Below are 16770 nucleotides of genomic sequence, written 5' to 3' on the forward strand. Positions count from 1 at the left end.
AACAAATTAAAAATTATGTATTTATCGGTCATTGTTGACTAATCATATGTGATGAATATATCAGTCAAATGTGACGGATATACCAATTTATAATAAAACACAATTTATTAATATTTTAAGATATATATTTGTTAATTTTATTAATATAATAAGCATGTACATAAATTAACAATCATTTCACCATTTTACATACCTCGCAGGATCTTAAATCCGCTGATGCTCCTTTTAATTTGTGGAAATAAATTGTCTGTAAGAAATACATATAAATATCGAAATATAAAAATTAAAAGTAAGTAATCATGTTACCATAGATTGATTAAACTCCGAAATGTTTATCTTCAGCTCCACTTCCTGCACTATTTTTAAATTCTGTTTATAATAATTCTCTTTATTTTCAATAATTTATAGACTTTGTAAATTTTTAAATTTTTCGCTTCTTGATCTTTGGCTTTTACAGAAATAATTAATTTATAACGTCGAAAAATATAACTCTAAAACACAGTAACAGTCAAATGTAGTTGTTTCACTCTTTCATATGCAAATGAAACCCTTTACCACACATTGGGTACATCAACAGTCATTTTACCGGTCATTTGACTGTCATTATTGATGGAATTATCCATTAACTATTTTCTTTTAGCAATTTTATAGAAAAATGTTGCAAGAGTGTTAGTGAAATCATTTTGTATGTGGTAGTTTCGGTCATACATTTCTTGTAGGGAAAATGTTTATTTTATCACGACAACTCATTTATAAAAATAATTAAAATTAAATGCAAATTTTGTACATAAACACTAATTTCACTAAAGCTTATGTTAAAAATCAATTTTAATTGCACAAAAACAAAATTTTAAACAAATTTTACAATAAAATGACGTTTGTTATCAAGACAACGTTGTCTAAACAATTGCTTAGACAACACTGTCATAATGACGTTATAAAGCTGTCGTCTTTACCTGCTATTTTTTTTTTATTGTGATAACATATTGACGTTTAGAATAATAACTATTTGTCTAATATAGACACGGGCTTATAATCTGTTCGCCTTGAGTTAAGTGAAGAAAAAAATAATCAGCTGATTGATAACACCACCTTATGTGAATTCGCCTTGCTTGATATAAACAAACAGCTGTTGAAATGATTTCACCTTAATATATGCGCCTTAATGTTCTTAAAAAATAAAAACATTCTGCCGGCTCAGAAATCTAGATTTATATCCAAATCGAGGCCACCCTCACAGATTTAACTTGAAACTGTATTTTGCGGTTGTTTATGCAAATTTGTTTTTTTCTATTGTGTTTGTACCTATCAAAGTATATTAAATAATACACCGTACTTATCAATAGTTACAATGAGGTAATTGGTTGTTTGATATTTTCTGTAATTTTACTAACACGATTTTTTTAGGTTTCTTCCATTTAAAAAATTTGTATGCCGCAGTTCAAATCTAAAATATAAAACAGATAAATCACATGAAATAGCTCAGTATTTGAAAGATTTAGACTGGAGCATATTAGAGAAATCTTTGTTATTGCGAGGAATAAGTAATAATATTTCCTATTTACGTAAATTAGTTAACAATATAGATTCTGCTAATGATAATGATTTGAACCAATTAGAAGACGAGTTACTAAAATTGCCAAACTACGTACATCCTAGGGTTTGGAATTATGGAAGCGAAGTTAAAGAAATATTCCGGTTTAATCCCGAAAACACGAATAAAGGATATAATATAGAGTTTTCAGAAATGTGTAAAAATCTAAATATTTTCCGAATGGACCATTTAGGAAACTATACTGGACATAAAAGTTATTATTTACTTGGAAAATTGGCAGAGATGGAGCAGGCGTTAATTCAACTTTCAATTGATGTGCTGAAAAAAAATGGCTTTAATTTATTATCTGTGCCCGATATCTTGCCTAAAGATATTATTGAAGGCTGTGGAATGCAAACAGATGGTGACAGGACGCAAGTAAGATATTTTTGTTATAATTTCAACTGTATGTCATCACATAATACCTAACTAACCAAAAAAATAGATTTTATTTTTGAATCAGATGTATAGCATCAAAACAAAATTAGCTATTTTATTAACAAAGAACAAGTCCCTATCTTTATTTTAATAAATTTATATGAGAAATTATCATTTTAATTTAGATTTTAAGGTAAAAAAAAATTTTGAAATTTTTTTAATAGCACATCAACGATATTTTTTTATAGATTATTTAACATGAACTAATACATTAATTTTCAATCATTAACTAAAAAAATATTCATTTATGTTTGATAGATTAAAAATTATGAGGATTTTAATTTATTAATGCATATGTATATTCGAATCCATCTTTTCGAACGGGTTATAGATAAAAGTATATAATTTTATTAATTTTTATTAGCGGGAACTAATGAAGCAGTTTTTCTTGGAAGAAAAACACTGCGTTTTCTGCACACGAGAAACTTTGATGCATATATTTTTGTGGTTAGCCAATAACTGCTTGTTTATAATTATCTGCTGCTTCCATTTCTGAATTTAAATGAGTAAATAATATAAAAACGTTAAAATGAAGATTTATATAAATTTTGGAAATAAATTTCATACACATGACCGAACTTTTTATTTTTGAATCGTACTTTTTTTTAACGGTTTATCGATTTTGGTATAAGCTTCTTTGTCAGCTACCGATTAATGTTTAGTGTTAACGCTTTAAAGTAGCGGTTTAGGTGTGCTTCGCCGAATTGTCTTGCAACACAAGTTTTCGGCGAAAGAGAAATTTTGATGAATTTTTTGCAGTTAACATATCCCTTATCTTACCTAAAATTAACTGTTTTTTAATTTCTAAATTTAAATGAATTATTAATCAAAAACCTGTAAAATTAAAACCAGTTCGGTTAATTTAAATTTTGTAAAGAAATTATATATTTACATAAATGAACTTTTTTAATGCAAAAACGTACTTTTTCGAACGCCTAATCGATTTTCGTATAAGCATCACTGTCAGCTACCGGTTAATGTTATCAATCTACATTACCGGCTTGGGTGCTTCATCGATTTTTGTTGTGAAAGAAACCCCGCTTATTCAGTCCACGAAAGGCTTTTGTTTAAGTTAAAATTGATTTAACTACCTTTTTGAAATATTATTTATAACAACGTTAGAATCCTATAAAGCTTTCCTTTTTTTGCAACTTTGTTGGAAGATTCTAACGAGTAACCGCTAACGGTGCTTAAATATTGTTTGCCACCAAATTTATGCTTGTTTCGTTTGACATTATAAATCACTTTTGATTTGTCTACGACACAAGCACTACGTGCAATTACATTTACAAAACCATCTACTTCTACGAGGTAATATTTTTGGTTTAAATAAAAAGAGATCTTCATCTCTAATAAATTTGAAATATACATTTATTTTATTTTTATATAAAATCTTGGGAATCTTGTTGGAGCTGAACAGCTTTGATTAATGTTTTTTAATGCAAACCAATTGTTTCTATACAAAGATTGATAATTGATAAAATTCAGAATTTATAATTTGTTTATAATGCAAAAGTTCGCTAAAGTAAAAAATTAAAAATTCGAAATTTGTTTGTATTCGCTCTAACATCTTAGGATGCTAATACACAGAGATGGGGGTAGTGCACTAAATTATTATTATAATATTTAACTAGCACTAAATATTATTTCAAAAAATATATTTTTTACTAATTTTCTGGAGCTTAGTGGTAGTGAAGCTTATATTTTTAGCACTAATATTTTTTAGTGATAATTTTATTTTTTTAACTATAACTCAATTGAGTGATAGTGTAGAAAATTATGTATTAGTAATACATAATTTAAAAGTATTTCGAACACGTGACATTTTGGGTATATTGAAGTTATGCTATTAGTGTGCTTCGCGAAAAAGCCTTTTTTTCGAAACTTTGAGCACAAATTTTTATGCACTTAAAGAAGAAAGAAATATTTAATGCAAAAAGTTGATTTCTTAAAATCTAAAACAAAAAAAGAATTCCCCATATAGTCCCTGTTTTGAATTTATTTATTATTGTTGCAATTTGTAGCTCTAGTGGTTATATTTAAGTTTACAAAAGTATTTATCGATATCTGAATTGGTTTAGGATTTAGCAAAAGCACCTACAGTGTCTCACATAAATATTCGAATTTATTATTTTTTATGAATTACTGTTATTTTATGATGCTACTTTAAAAATAATAATAGTATTTAAAATTTTTTAATGAAATTTTATTAATTTATATTTTTACGAAATACAAGAAAAAAGTAATAAAAACTCATTAATGGTTTCCAAGAAAATGGAAAAACCCCAAAAAGGGTCTGTTTCGGCGTCAATCCGATATGGTTCAGTGTAAATGCACTAAAAGAATAAAACACAAAGGATTATTAGTTTTATAAAAGGAGAAGATTTGTCTTCCTTTATTTATATATTACCTTAAGCATGTATGCACAACAAGAAGTGCTCTTTAAGGCTTCTAAATGTTAATCAACTACTTATTTCTAAGTATGGAGGCTAACAAAGTTTAAATACAGTTAGCGGTTTAATAATAGTTTTCCATCAAAGATGTAAACTAAACTACACTTAGAGGAAAAATAACGCAAATAATCGATTTGTACTTAAACATTGCCGGCCCCTTGCAACACTTAAGGTGTTGTAACTAAATAAATGACGAGTCATGAAGGACTCTCGTGGACTGTTTTTTCCAAATTAAAATAAGCCATGATCAGACTCCAGTTTTTTCTACTTGGGTCATTATGGACCCGTTTGAGCCACGATGAGACTCTGGTTGAGCCATAATAAGACTCTGGTTGAGCCATTAAGAGACTCTGGTTGAGCCAAGATGAATCCTTGAATCACTAAGGACTCTTGTTGAATAAAAAATTATTTAGGAAAAGGTTAGTAAAGTAAATTGATATATATGTAGTGATCATTTAGGAATTCAAAACAACAAGTCTGCCATACAAAGCGATCAATAGTAAAATTACTTAAAAATTCTTTTTCCATCTTTTACGATTCTATTAATACAGCGTTAGGGATAGACGTAAATCTCGAATTATCTATATTTAAATATTACCTCGTAAAAGGTTACAATAAGTGTTTGCACGTAGTGCCTTGTCGTAGACGAAATGAAAAATAATAATTTACAAACATTTTAATTAGAAGCAGGGTCAATTAAAGCTCTAACTTGATATCTACAACCATTGAGTATCAAGTCGACTGTTGCATAACCCAAAAGAACAGAATGATTTCTACGAGTGTGGTATATTTGTCGTTCAGTCATGGTGCCTGTCGTAGTAGGTCTTCCAGCTGTTGTACCTGACAAAGTGGGTCGTTGGTCATTAGGAGTTGGATTAGTAGGTCGTAGAACCATACTAGAATCTAATGAACTAGTCAAAGTACCCGAAGGAATAGAATAGTTTTGACTGGTTTGAAATACTTGTCGTTCAACTATAGCGCCTTACGTAGTCGGTCTTTCTACCAATGCAGTTGACAAGTTAGTAGGTCGTTGGTCATTAGGAATGGGATTGTATAGTCGTAAAACCATAGAAGAATTGTCATCTAATGACTCAGGAAGTGCATTTCTACAGTTTTGCGAAGCTGAAGAATCCCGATGTAGTGAAGTATGGTGCCGTTTATTACAAATAGAACAACGATGTTCACTTAAACAATCATTAACTTCATGTGAGTTAGCTGGACAATTTATGCAGCAATGAAATTTTTTAACCGTTCTAAATCTCTAAGGAATAGACATTCTATCAAACTGACGGCAAAAACGAAGTAAATGACCCGATTTTTTACATAAAACACAAGCATTCGTAGGACATGTGTCTTTTCCTTGCGTTCAATGCCTTCCCTATCAGTATTGGAACTCTTAAGATCGCGTATGCAATCTAACGTTTGGAATCTTTCGGTCAAAAACATGTCCAAATCTTTCCATAAAGATAAGGCAGTTTTGTCCTTAACACTTTGTTCCCATAGTGTCACTGTCTGAGAGGGCAGTCTTTGTATGCAAATAAAAACGATAATTGGATCCCAATTTTGAGTGGGAATCTCATATAACGACATAGCAGTTAAAAATCCATTGATTGATAGCAGTTAAAAATCCATTAATTGATGTCATACTTTACAAACGACATCTTAATCACATCTAAAAATACGATTGCAAACTTTTCGCTTTTATAAACTTTATATTATAAAATGAACAACATCCCTCCAATGACACGCGTTATGTAAAATTCATAGCTTTTTCACCTGAATTTGAAGCACTTCGCGTTAATAGTAGATGAAAATTCTACATCTTTTTCCACACTTTTTTTGCTGAGTAGTCTCTTCTGTTATTGTCTCTAAACCAAACAAACACTTTAACTTATTATTAACTAGCATTCGAGGATTTTCGTACGTATTTTTCAAAATTTTCCACGCTATATCAAAACCCAGCATTAGTCAATGGACATTTAGACACAATTTCCCTCGCTTCGTTATATGTTCTTTTTACTAAATAACATAATCGCTCGATATTACTAAGCCGACTGTTATTAATATATAAGGCAGTAAAAAGATCCCTAAATGTAGGCCATGAGAGATAATCGCCGTTGAAGATGTCCGTATCACATGGCGGAAGAGGTAAATTATGACTAACATTATCAAAATTTGAATCATTGTTTGGATGAGGGGAAACTTTAGGCTTAGTCTTTACTTCCAATTCATCAATCTTAATTTTTATCGACTTTGAACATCGCGCATAAACATTTAGGGTACTCTGAAATTTATTTTCAGCCACTTGAATATCTTCTGGCTCGGCGTCTTCAGAAGATTCAAGGTCATCTAAACACTTATCGAAAGTAATTTTCACCTTTTCCCAACACATCTTCAATTCACTTTCTAAAATTTGGAAGTAGTATACGTGATGTTCTTTCTAGTATACGTGATGTTCTTCCTCGCACGAGCAAATCGTTCGAGGGCTGTCAAAGGCATTTTTCACAATTTCAAGATTGGATTGTATTCAGTAAAACAATATAAAAATGGAAGCAGCGTTCAAATTCACGAAAAAAATCGAATTTGTATTATAAATTTCTAAACTAACTATTTTAAGTCAAATCGACCGACCGTAGGGTAACTAACAATAAATTAGTAAAAGGAGGAAAAAGAAGAATTTTATCTTTCAGAACACAATTACTAATATTAAATTTGTGTGAACAAACCTTGCATTAAATGCAGTCACTAATTATTTTGATCACTATGTGTTTCACTAGAAAATTTACACCAAAATAATTTTCATAAAATTTAATTATTGAAAATAATTTATTTAAGTATTTGCGGAAAAAATGCAAATTTTAATTATCAATTATGGCTGTTGTCCAATGTAAACAAACGCAGCATCGATTACTGATCACTATCTGTCAACAGGTACTGTATAAAATATAATCGCGCAAGGATGTATTAAATAGGGATTAAAATTAATTCACAATAAATTATTGGCAGTAAAATTAATTCCCTTTTTCGACAATAGACATTTGTTGTTTTCTTTTGATTTTTTCTTTATAACATACACACGTATATACATCCATATGTACGTATTTATGTATGTTTATGTTCTTTTCCTTTTGACACAATCACTTTTATATCAATTTACTAACCTTTTAAAAAAAGCAATCTTAAAAACTCTCCAAACAAAAGGCACTTAAAATTCCTTGGCAAGGGGTCTTCCTTTCATATGCTGCACAGTGGGGCAGAATCGAGATGCCCCAGGGACGGCGCTGTGGCGACTCAAAGTAGGGTACCTACGACATGTAAAATTTTTAAACTCGTGCCATTTTTTTGTTTTTCATCCAAATACAAAGATTTTTATATTATAGTGATTATTATATTATAGTGATCACAATTTACCATACCTTGGTCCGCCTTTTTTTGAATACCGGGCGTAATTTTGGACCAAATGGACTCAATTTTTTCTTGTTAGTTAATACAAATAATATACAAAAAATTTCAGATCAATATCATTTACAGATCCAAAAATATACGTTTTTTAATTTAAAAATTCAAAAAATTTTAGATTTTTGCCGTTTTTTTGCCAAAAATGTGTCTTAACTCTTTTATTAATAAAATAAAATTTTCTTTAAGAACATATAACAATTTTATAGTTTTCTATAGTCCTAAATGTTAATAGGTAGAATTCTTGTCATTTCCGATACAGGTACTTTGGAATACCTGTATCGGAAATGACAAGAATTGGTATATAAGTAAACTTCTCAGATTTTAAGTACCATATTTAATAAATCTACAATGAAGATTACATTAAAGTACGAAGAGTTGTGTTCCGTTTTATGGAGTGTATCTTCAAAAGGGCCAGAAAGAATTGAAGACATTTCAAATTATATAAAAACTACATATAGTAGAAAAGTAGACAAAACAGGCATATCAAAAATTGAAAACTTTTTAAAACTTTTTGATGTAAAAAGTAAGTCTGTGGATGGAAATCAAAAGAAATTTCGATTACAATTTTGTAGTTGGATGGAAACTGCTACGGAAATATCAACTTACAACACATCAACAGGAGCGCCTTGCAAGTCATACGAAGACTTATGTTCAAGGTCAAAAAAAAAAAAAAAAAGAGGGTCACACAAAAACTTTTTTCAATCTCAAATGAGGAAATTGCTGATACATTTAACGAAATGCTGAAAAAGGAAAACCAACCTATGGATACCGTACATATTGCAACTATTCTTCCTAATGCATCACCAAAACGACTTAAACGAATTGTGGAAAGTATACCAACTCCAACATCACAATCAAATTTTACTGAAGAGGAAGCAATAGCGCTTATGTTGGAACTGGGTCTCAGTCGAAATAAGTACCAAATATTAAGGAAAGCTCTGCATGAAAAAGGACACAATATATTACCATCATACAAGGCGATCCAGAAAAAAAAAACAAACTATCCTACCATCACCTATTACTGTTAATGATGTGGAAGCTTGTATTGATATATCATCTTTGCTCGAAAACACAGCATCAAGAATTGTGTCAGACTTTTCAGAAGACCAACTAAGGAAAATTCATAACTGTGATGTTGTCTTAATGTGTAAGTGGGGATGTGACGGTTTATCAGCACTTCCAGAATAAAAACTAGCTTGTGGAAGTCGGACATTAGCAGACTACAAAAGTGTATTTATGTCATCATTAGTGCCATTACGAATTCGTTCATATTCCCTTAATCCATCATCGTCAAGCATCTTAAATTCATTTGAAGATATATGGATCAATACAACTCCGGGTTCAAAAAATTTTTGTAGACCCATTGGATTTGAATATATAAAGGAATCAAAGAAAACAACAAAAGATTTAGTGGAATATTTAAAAGATGAAATAAATGCACTGGAGCCCATTTGCATAAAAATAAAGGAATTCTCTATTAACGTATCATATCAGCTAAGCTTAACAATGATTGATGGAAAGGTCAGCAATGCCATAACAGAAACTTCTTCCTTCTGGAGATGCTCAATATGTAATGAGAAAAAGTCGCAATTCTCAAATATAAACAAAAGCAGAAGTATTAATGAAGAAGTCCTGTCTTTCGGAATTTCACCACTTCATGCCAGAATACGATTTTTGGATTACTTTTTACACATAGCATACGACCTCAAATATAGAAGTGTGCCAGAGAATATTACTAAATCAACAAAAAATAATGAAGAATTGAAAGAACTGAGAGCTGCGGAAAAAAGCAGAATCCAAGAAGAATTTAAAGTTCAGATGGGATTAAACATCGACAAACCACTTCCAAGTTGCGGTAGTACAAATGACGGTAATACGGCGAGAAGGTTTTTTCGTGATTTTGAAATTACTTCAAAAATAACTGGAGTCGACAAGGAGTTGCTTCGAAGAGTTAACACTATTTTAATGGCACTGAATAGTAAACATAAAATTAATGGAATTCGATTTGGGGAATATACATCTGAAATTTCTAAATTACTTGTATCTCTGTATCCATGGAGGGAACTAACACCAACAGTACACAAAGTATTGTGTCATGGTCAAATAATAATTGAATCGAATATTCATCCACTTGGAGAGTTAACAGAAGAAGCCCAGGAAGCGAGGAATCGAGATTTTAAGCATGTTCAACTATTCAGCTCAAGAAAATGCTCCAGGCAATCACAGAATGAAGATATTTTTAATAGTTTACTTCTATCTTCTGATCCTGTTCTTTCAACTATGCGAAAAAGATGGATTTGTTATGAAACTCTATCATTTCAAAACAAGGAAGATTTAAAGGACTTATATTACCTTCTGGATATGTATACCGATATGACAGATTATTTTATAGAAAATAAGTAGTGTTAGGAATTAACTATATAAGTAGGTTGTAAGAATTAATTGTATTATGTTTAAGATAAACAGTTCAAATAATAAAAGCTATTATACTAACTGATGGTATTGTATTAAATTGTGTTTTATATTTCGGTGGGCGGGAAAGGTGGTTTGTGTGGGGTGATTTAGGTGTTGTTGTGCGTAGCTCATAATAAAATTATAATTATTTTATTGTATATACAATGTTATAGTCTTTAATAAAATAATTAACTAAATAATTTTTAAAAATTGTCCAAAAATTTTATTCAACACCAAATGTATGTTTTGTAAAGGGTCGAGAATTTCCATATCTAACTAAAAAAAGATATTAAGGGATAAATATGGACTAAATTGTTGTAGCTATCTGCGACCCTATTAAAATTTTGATATAAATCGTAGTTTTAGAAATTAAACAAATATGTAATATATGACAAAATCTTTATTTATGAACAAAACTCAATGAAATTTTCAACGCTTGTTAAATTTGTCATTTTAAATAAGAAAATGCAAAAAAAATTTGAAAAGGTCAAAGGGCATCCCGCAATTCCCAAAAATAGGAATGAAAATCCCAAAAATGGGATTTTTTACATTTTTGCCCATAGGGTCCACATTTCTTTCAGGGCTGGGAAAATACTTTTGGAGTAAATATAAAACATATTGAGGTTTCCAAAACTGCTTTCAGTTTTCTGATCCCAGCTTTGGGATTTTAGAACATGTCGCCCAAAGTTGAAGTTTTGATAAAAAATAGGTCATATTCGGAAGGACGCAAAAAATAGGACAAGTTTTTTACGCCAAAGCGTTCTGCGTAAAGATACCTTTTAGAAAACTATAAAATTGTTATATGTTCTTAAAGAAAATTTTATTTTATTAATAAAAGAGTTAAGACACATTTTTGGCAAAAAAAACGGCAAAAATCTAAAATTTTTTGAATTTTTAAATTAAAAAACGTATATTTTTGGATCTGTGTATATTATTGGAAATTTTGTTGTCGAGCGCTTTCAAAAAATATAAAAATCTTTGTATTTGGATGAAAAACAAAAATGGCACGAGTTTAAAAATTTTACATGTCGTAGGTACCCTACTTTGAGCCGCCACAACGCCGTCCCTGGGGCATCTGCAGGGTTCATCTTCAAAACTTAAACTCGAATACTCCTTGGCTACGCTCACGCCAAATTTTATCCTGATCGGATCAGCCGTTTAGAAATGCCAGATTTATTTCCAAAAAATTTCGATTCTGCCCCACTGTGTGCTGGAGGATGAACTTCTTCGTGTTTTATCCGCTTGATTAAGATCAAGATGTGTAGATTATCCTCGATTCGAAGCAACAATTTAATTAATCCGATTCGAAGGACCAATGTTTCGGCGTCAATCCGATATGGTTCAGTGTAAATGCACAGAAAGAATAAAACACAAAGGATTATTAGTTTTATAAAAGGAGAAGATTTGTCTTCCTTTATTTATATATTACCTTAAGCATGTATGCACAACAAGAAGTGCTCTTTAAGGCTTCTAAATGAGGAGTGTTAAACAACTACTATTCTAAGTATGGAGGCTAACAATGTTGAAATACAGTTAGCGGTTTACACGTTGAATTAATAATAGTTTTCCATCAAAGATGTAAACTAAAGTAGTAAATCATTAGGATTTACATTTAGAGGAAAAATACCGCAAATGATCGATTTGTACTTAAACAGGGTCATTATAGGTACTGCGTAAAAATATTCGAATTTTTTCTAAGAACTTTTTTAGAATCCTTGAACACGTGTTTTATTGCCTATTAATTAACCCATTATTATTTTTTGGAAATTTGCATAATTATGTTGTAAATTCTTCCTGTGTAAGCTCTTAAAATGTTCAAAGAAAAAGAGTTGATCAATTCAAATTAACAAATTAATTTATATCTGTATAATCAAGGCCGATCAATTAAATACATATAGGAAATGTTTGATAGATTACCATCGACAATATATTTTGTCATTACACGCATGGAACAAAGAATTCCATCGAGTATTTACCATTATCAGGTCGTCCAAAACTGCTGTCAATACAGGACAACATATAAATACTGAGGAAATACCGAAGGAACCTTCATCTATCAGTTCCAAAAATTAACAACGAACTCAGGACAGTCCTGTGAATAAAAATTGATGACGAAATTGTGCGCAGAGTACTTGGGAGGAATAATTTGCATGGTCAAGTACTAAGGTGGAAACCGCTCATATTGAAGTTAATCGATGTTAAGTGTCTTGACTCCGCAAATAGACTCATAAGTAAGAATATTGGATTCTGGAAGGAGGTTATCTTCGACGATTAGAACAAATATAATATTTTTGGCTCAGATGGTCGTCAAATGATATGACGAAAGCTTGGAGATGCCGTTGAATTATCTAACTTAAAACCAACTGTAAAGGACCCAAGTTGCTCTGCCATATTTTGGGGTTCTGTGTCCGCCCACGGTGTTGGACTGCTAAAATTTATTATTGTTATTATAGACTAGAAGGTCCACTTGTCAATTTTAGAGCAGAATTTGCATGGTAGTACCACCAAAATCGGGCTACAACCCATTCAATTTATTTTTCAACAGAAAAACGATCCAAAATACACGACCTGGTACGTGAAAATGTTGATCATTTACAACACTAAGTATCTTCTTTCACCAAATTTTCAATGGAGTTATCGTCTCGACTTAAACTCCATTGAAAATTTGTGGTTATATTTACAAGAACAACTTTTAAATCACTCATTATCCTCCAAAACTACCATACGGTTGCTTTGTATGAAGAGTGGGTCATAATAACGCCAGAACTATTCCATAAATTGGTATAAACGGTCCCACGACGCTTGGAAGTTGTTTTTAAAAACAAAGGCTACTATACAAAACATTAATTTCATTTTAATTATTTATTTTTACTTCATAATGCTAATCTAAATATGATTTATACAAAAAGAAGAAGAAATAATACAATACGAGCATTATAGTAGTAGCAGTTATTATCTAATCAAAAAAGAACTATTTATTATTAAAGCTCTAGAGGATAAGAATCCATGCTTGAAATTGGTTCGTTCTTTTTAGTGAAAAATTTGGCGTAAATCGATATGAATCACGATTTCACTTGAGAAAAAGCATGGAAAGGGAACAGATAGTGGTTGTCTATCCACTTTTAAAGACCGTCAGGTGATTAAATTGTTCAAAATCGGCTCACGAAAGAAGATAGTGGACGTTGCTAGTTTCACAAAGGAGCATATGGGTGACTCTATTGGAGTTCACATTGCTCGGGGAAGTTTTAATAAAGTGTAATTTGCTTGGAAAACGTTTTACTAAGGAACCACTCATCAGTAGAGTCAAGAAAAACAAGCCCCGTTATTTTGCGAAACGTATCAGCATTGGTCAAGTGAACAGCGGGTTAAGGTCTTATAGTACATAACTGCCGGTCCACACTAGGAAACTTTATTGGGAAACTTTTGATTTTGCGTGAGAGAGAAAGAATATCATTCATCTCTCTCGCGGTACGGAGTTTCCCGTACTCGGAAACTTGTTTTGTTTTGTTATTCTTCTCATTCGTACAACAACAAATCAATGCAATTAATACGTAGTTTCTGAAACAAAAGTTTTCATGTGTGGACATTAAGGAAACTTCAAAAGAGAATCAAGAAAAAGTTTCTCAACATAAGTTTCTTAGTGTGGACCAGGTCTAAGATGTTCGTAAAGAAATTGACTATCGCTCGCAATAGTAGGTCTTTTCGCGTACTTTCCTGTAAGAAATATCCAGTAACTTAATGATAGAGAGTAATTTTTAATTTATTCTCAATCAAAAAAATATCCAAAAAAGTACGCGAAAGTCAATTTTTTAAAAAAATTTGCAAGTTTTTGTTTATAAACAAAGATTTTGCTGAAATCTCAATCGCTAACATAACACTAAAAAACAAATAATTGAAACTTTGATTTTTTTTCTATAAATAAATGGATATTTAAAGTTAACAAAACATGTAGTATCATTAAAAATATATTATTGTTTTAAAACTTCATGATACTAACATTCCAGCAAAAAATAATTGATGTCATACTTTACAAACGACATCTTAATCACATCTAAAAATGCGATTGCATACTTTTCGCTTTTATAAACCAAACATATACTTACAAATTAAAACACAGTTAAAAATGAGAAAAGAGATGTAGAAAAGTCACTACAAGCAACATATTCGAAGTACTTCAAATTTTGATGAAATTTACATAAGCGTTTCATTGAAAGAATGTGGTTTATTTTTGACATACAAATATCGGATTTTTACAGCTTCTAAAGATAAGATTAGATGTAGTTCAAAGTTGTCAGAAATGAACAACATCCCTCCAATGACACGCTAATGTAAAATTCATAGGTTTTTCACCTGAATTTGAAGCACTTCGGGTTACTAGTTCCCAGCAAAAAATAATTGATGTCATACTTTACAAACGACATCTTAATCACATCTAAAAATGCGATTGCATACTTTTCGCTTTTATAAACCAAACATATACTTACAAATTAAAACACAGTTAAAAATGAGAAAAGAGATGTAGAAAAGTCACTACAAACAACATATTCTAAGTACTTCAAATTTTGATGAAATTTACATAAGCGTTTCATTGAAAGAATGTGGTTTATTTTTGACATACAAATATCAGATTTTTACAGCTTCTAAAGATAAGATTAGATGTAGTTCAAAGTTGTCAAAAATGAACAACATCCCTCCAATGACACGCTAATGTAAAATTCATAGGTTTTTCACCTGAATTTGAAGCACTTCGGGTTACTAGTTGAGATGAAAATTCTACATCTTTTTCCACACTTTTTTTTGCTGGGCTGTGATGAAAATTCTACATCTTTTTCCACATTTTTTTTCTGGGATATTATTAAAATAAAAATTTACACAAAATCGCTAAGAGAAAGACAAACTAAATTGTTTTAAAAACGCTAGATTGACAATATTTGTTATGATTTTTCACAACAAATAAACTCTTTTAAAAACTAATTTATGATAAATAAAATTAAAATAAATCTAATTACAAATAATTTTTTAATATTCGTGTGTTATTAATTTATATATTTCTTTCAAAAAATTTAAAATTTACCAAATTTTCGATTTCTTTGGTTTGTTTACATATTAAAAAATCAAACATATGTTGTGAATATATGTTGGATATTTTTTACTGGGGAAAAAATATCCAGTAAAATAAAAAAATTCTCTATCAACGAACTGTCATTTTTATCGCTCTCTTGCTCTCTCGTTGCAAGTTTTCAAAAGTACGCGAACGGAATCCAATAACAATTGTTGCAAATTGTTACAAATTATCGAGTACGCGAACAGACCTAATATTTATTACGACATCAGCTGTTCAAGTGTTGAGACATGTTGTCATTGATGATAGAAGAGGGAAATCATAACTTAGTTGTATAACAATCAGTGTTGGCTAACATGATTTGACAAAGATAACATAAAAATTATAGCAGTGTACTAAAAAATTTGTATTTAGCTTTACAAATTAAATTTTAGCTTGAAACTGGACAAGCATCAAAAAAGCTGGACAATCCAGTCAAGTCCAGCCAGGCTGGCAACCCTACTCCGATACCATAAATTTCTTACAAATGGCCTAGACAAAGATAATATATTCGTCTAATAGTCACATATGTCGAAAAATCCACTTTGAAGTGGTGCAAGAAGCGAGATTTTCGCAATGAAATCACTGATTATATGTCAAGCATTTACAGTACCACCTGACCAATGCTTAACACATTTCTCAAACTCAAAGCGGTACTTTTTATTGTCTCAACTAATCTGGGATTCCTTTGTGAATCATTTTCCAAGCAAATTACACTTTTTAAACCTTCTCCAATAGAGTCCACTGACATCTTTCGTGAGGCGATTTTGAACAATTTAATCATGTGACGGTCTTTAAAAGTGGTAATTTTCCATAGATGACCACTATCTGTTACCTTTCCACGCTTTTTCTCAGGTGAAATCGTAATACAGATCGATTTACGCCAAATTTTTCACTCAAAAAAACGAACCAATTTCAAACATGAATTCTTATCCTATAAAGCTTTAATAATAGTTCTTTCTTGATAAGATAATAATTACTACTATTATAATATTCGTATTGTATAATTTCTTCAAGAAATTTTCATTCAAAACGCAATAAAAATCATAAATTTACTGTTATTAAATTGCGTTGCATTTTTTGTGCTCGCGAAAAAAGTTCACTTGAAATAAAATGTCGCTTATTTGGAAGCTCTGAGTTAAGAGAATAAACAGCAAAAAGAAGAGATGGATTGATTACCGTTGTTTCGAATCAGACAAAATCAAAGATCATTGCAATTTTTGTGCTCGCTACTGTACATACTGATTTTTATGAAATTTTGTGGGACTAGT

General features: G+C 30.5%; 1 protein-coding gene across 1 annotated transcript in view; it reads left to right on the plus strand.

The window, feature by feature from the left end:
- The first annotated feature begins 1119 nt into the window (after window positions 1-1119).
- LOC119599710 (serine--tRNA ligase, mitochondrial) overlaps window positions 1120-16770 on the plus strand; it is a 73310-nt gene continuing 57659 nt past the window's right edge. The window contains exons 1-2 of the mRNA XM_037949606.1: window positions 1120-1356; window positions 1408-1972. Of these exons, the coding sequence (XP_037805534.1) occupies window positions 1352-1356; window positions 1408-1972 (570 nt within the window). The 5' untranslated portion in view covers window positions 1120-1351. The remainder of the gene's footprint in view (window positions 1357-1407; window positions 1973-16770) is intronic.

The sequence above is a fragment of the Lucilia sericata genome, unplaced genomic scaffold (assembly GCF_015586225.1).
Source record: "Lucilia sericata isolate MDLA Ls3-8-SP2 unplaced genomic scaffold, ASM1558622v1 Contig000085F_arrow, whole genome shotgun sequence".
In the NCBI taxonomy this organism is placed as follows: domain Eukaryota; kingdom Metazoa; phylum Arthropoda; class Insecta; order Diptera; family Calliphoridae; genus Lucilia; species Lucilia sericata.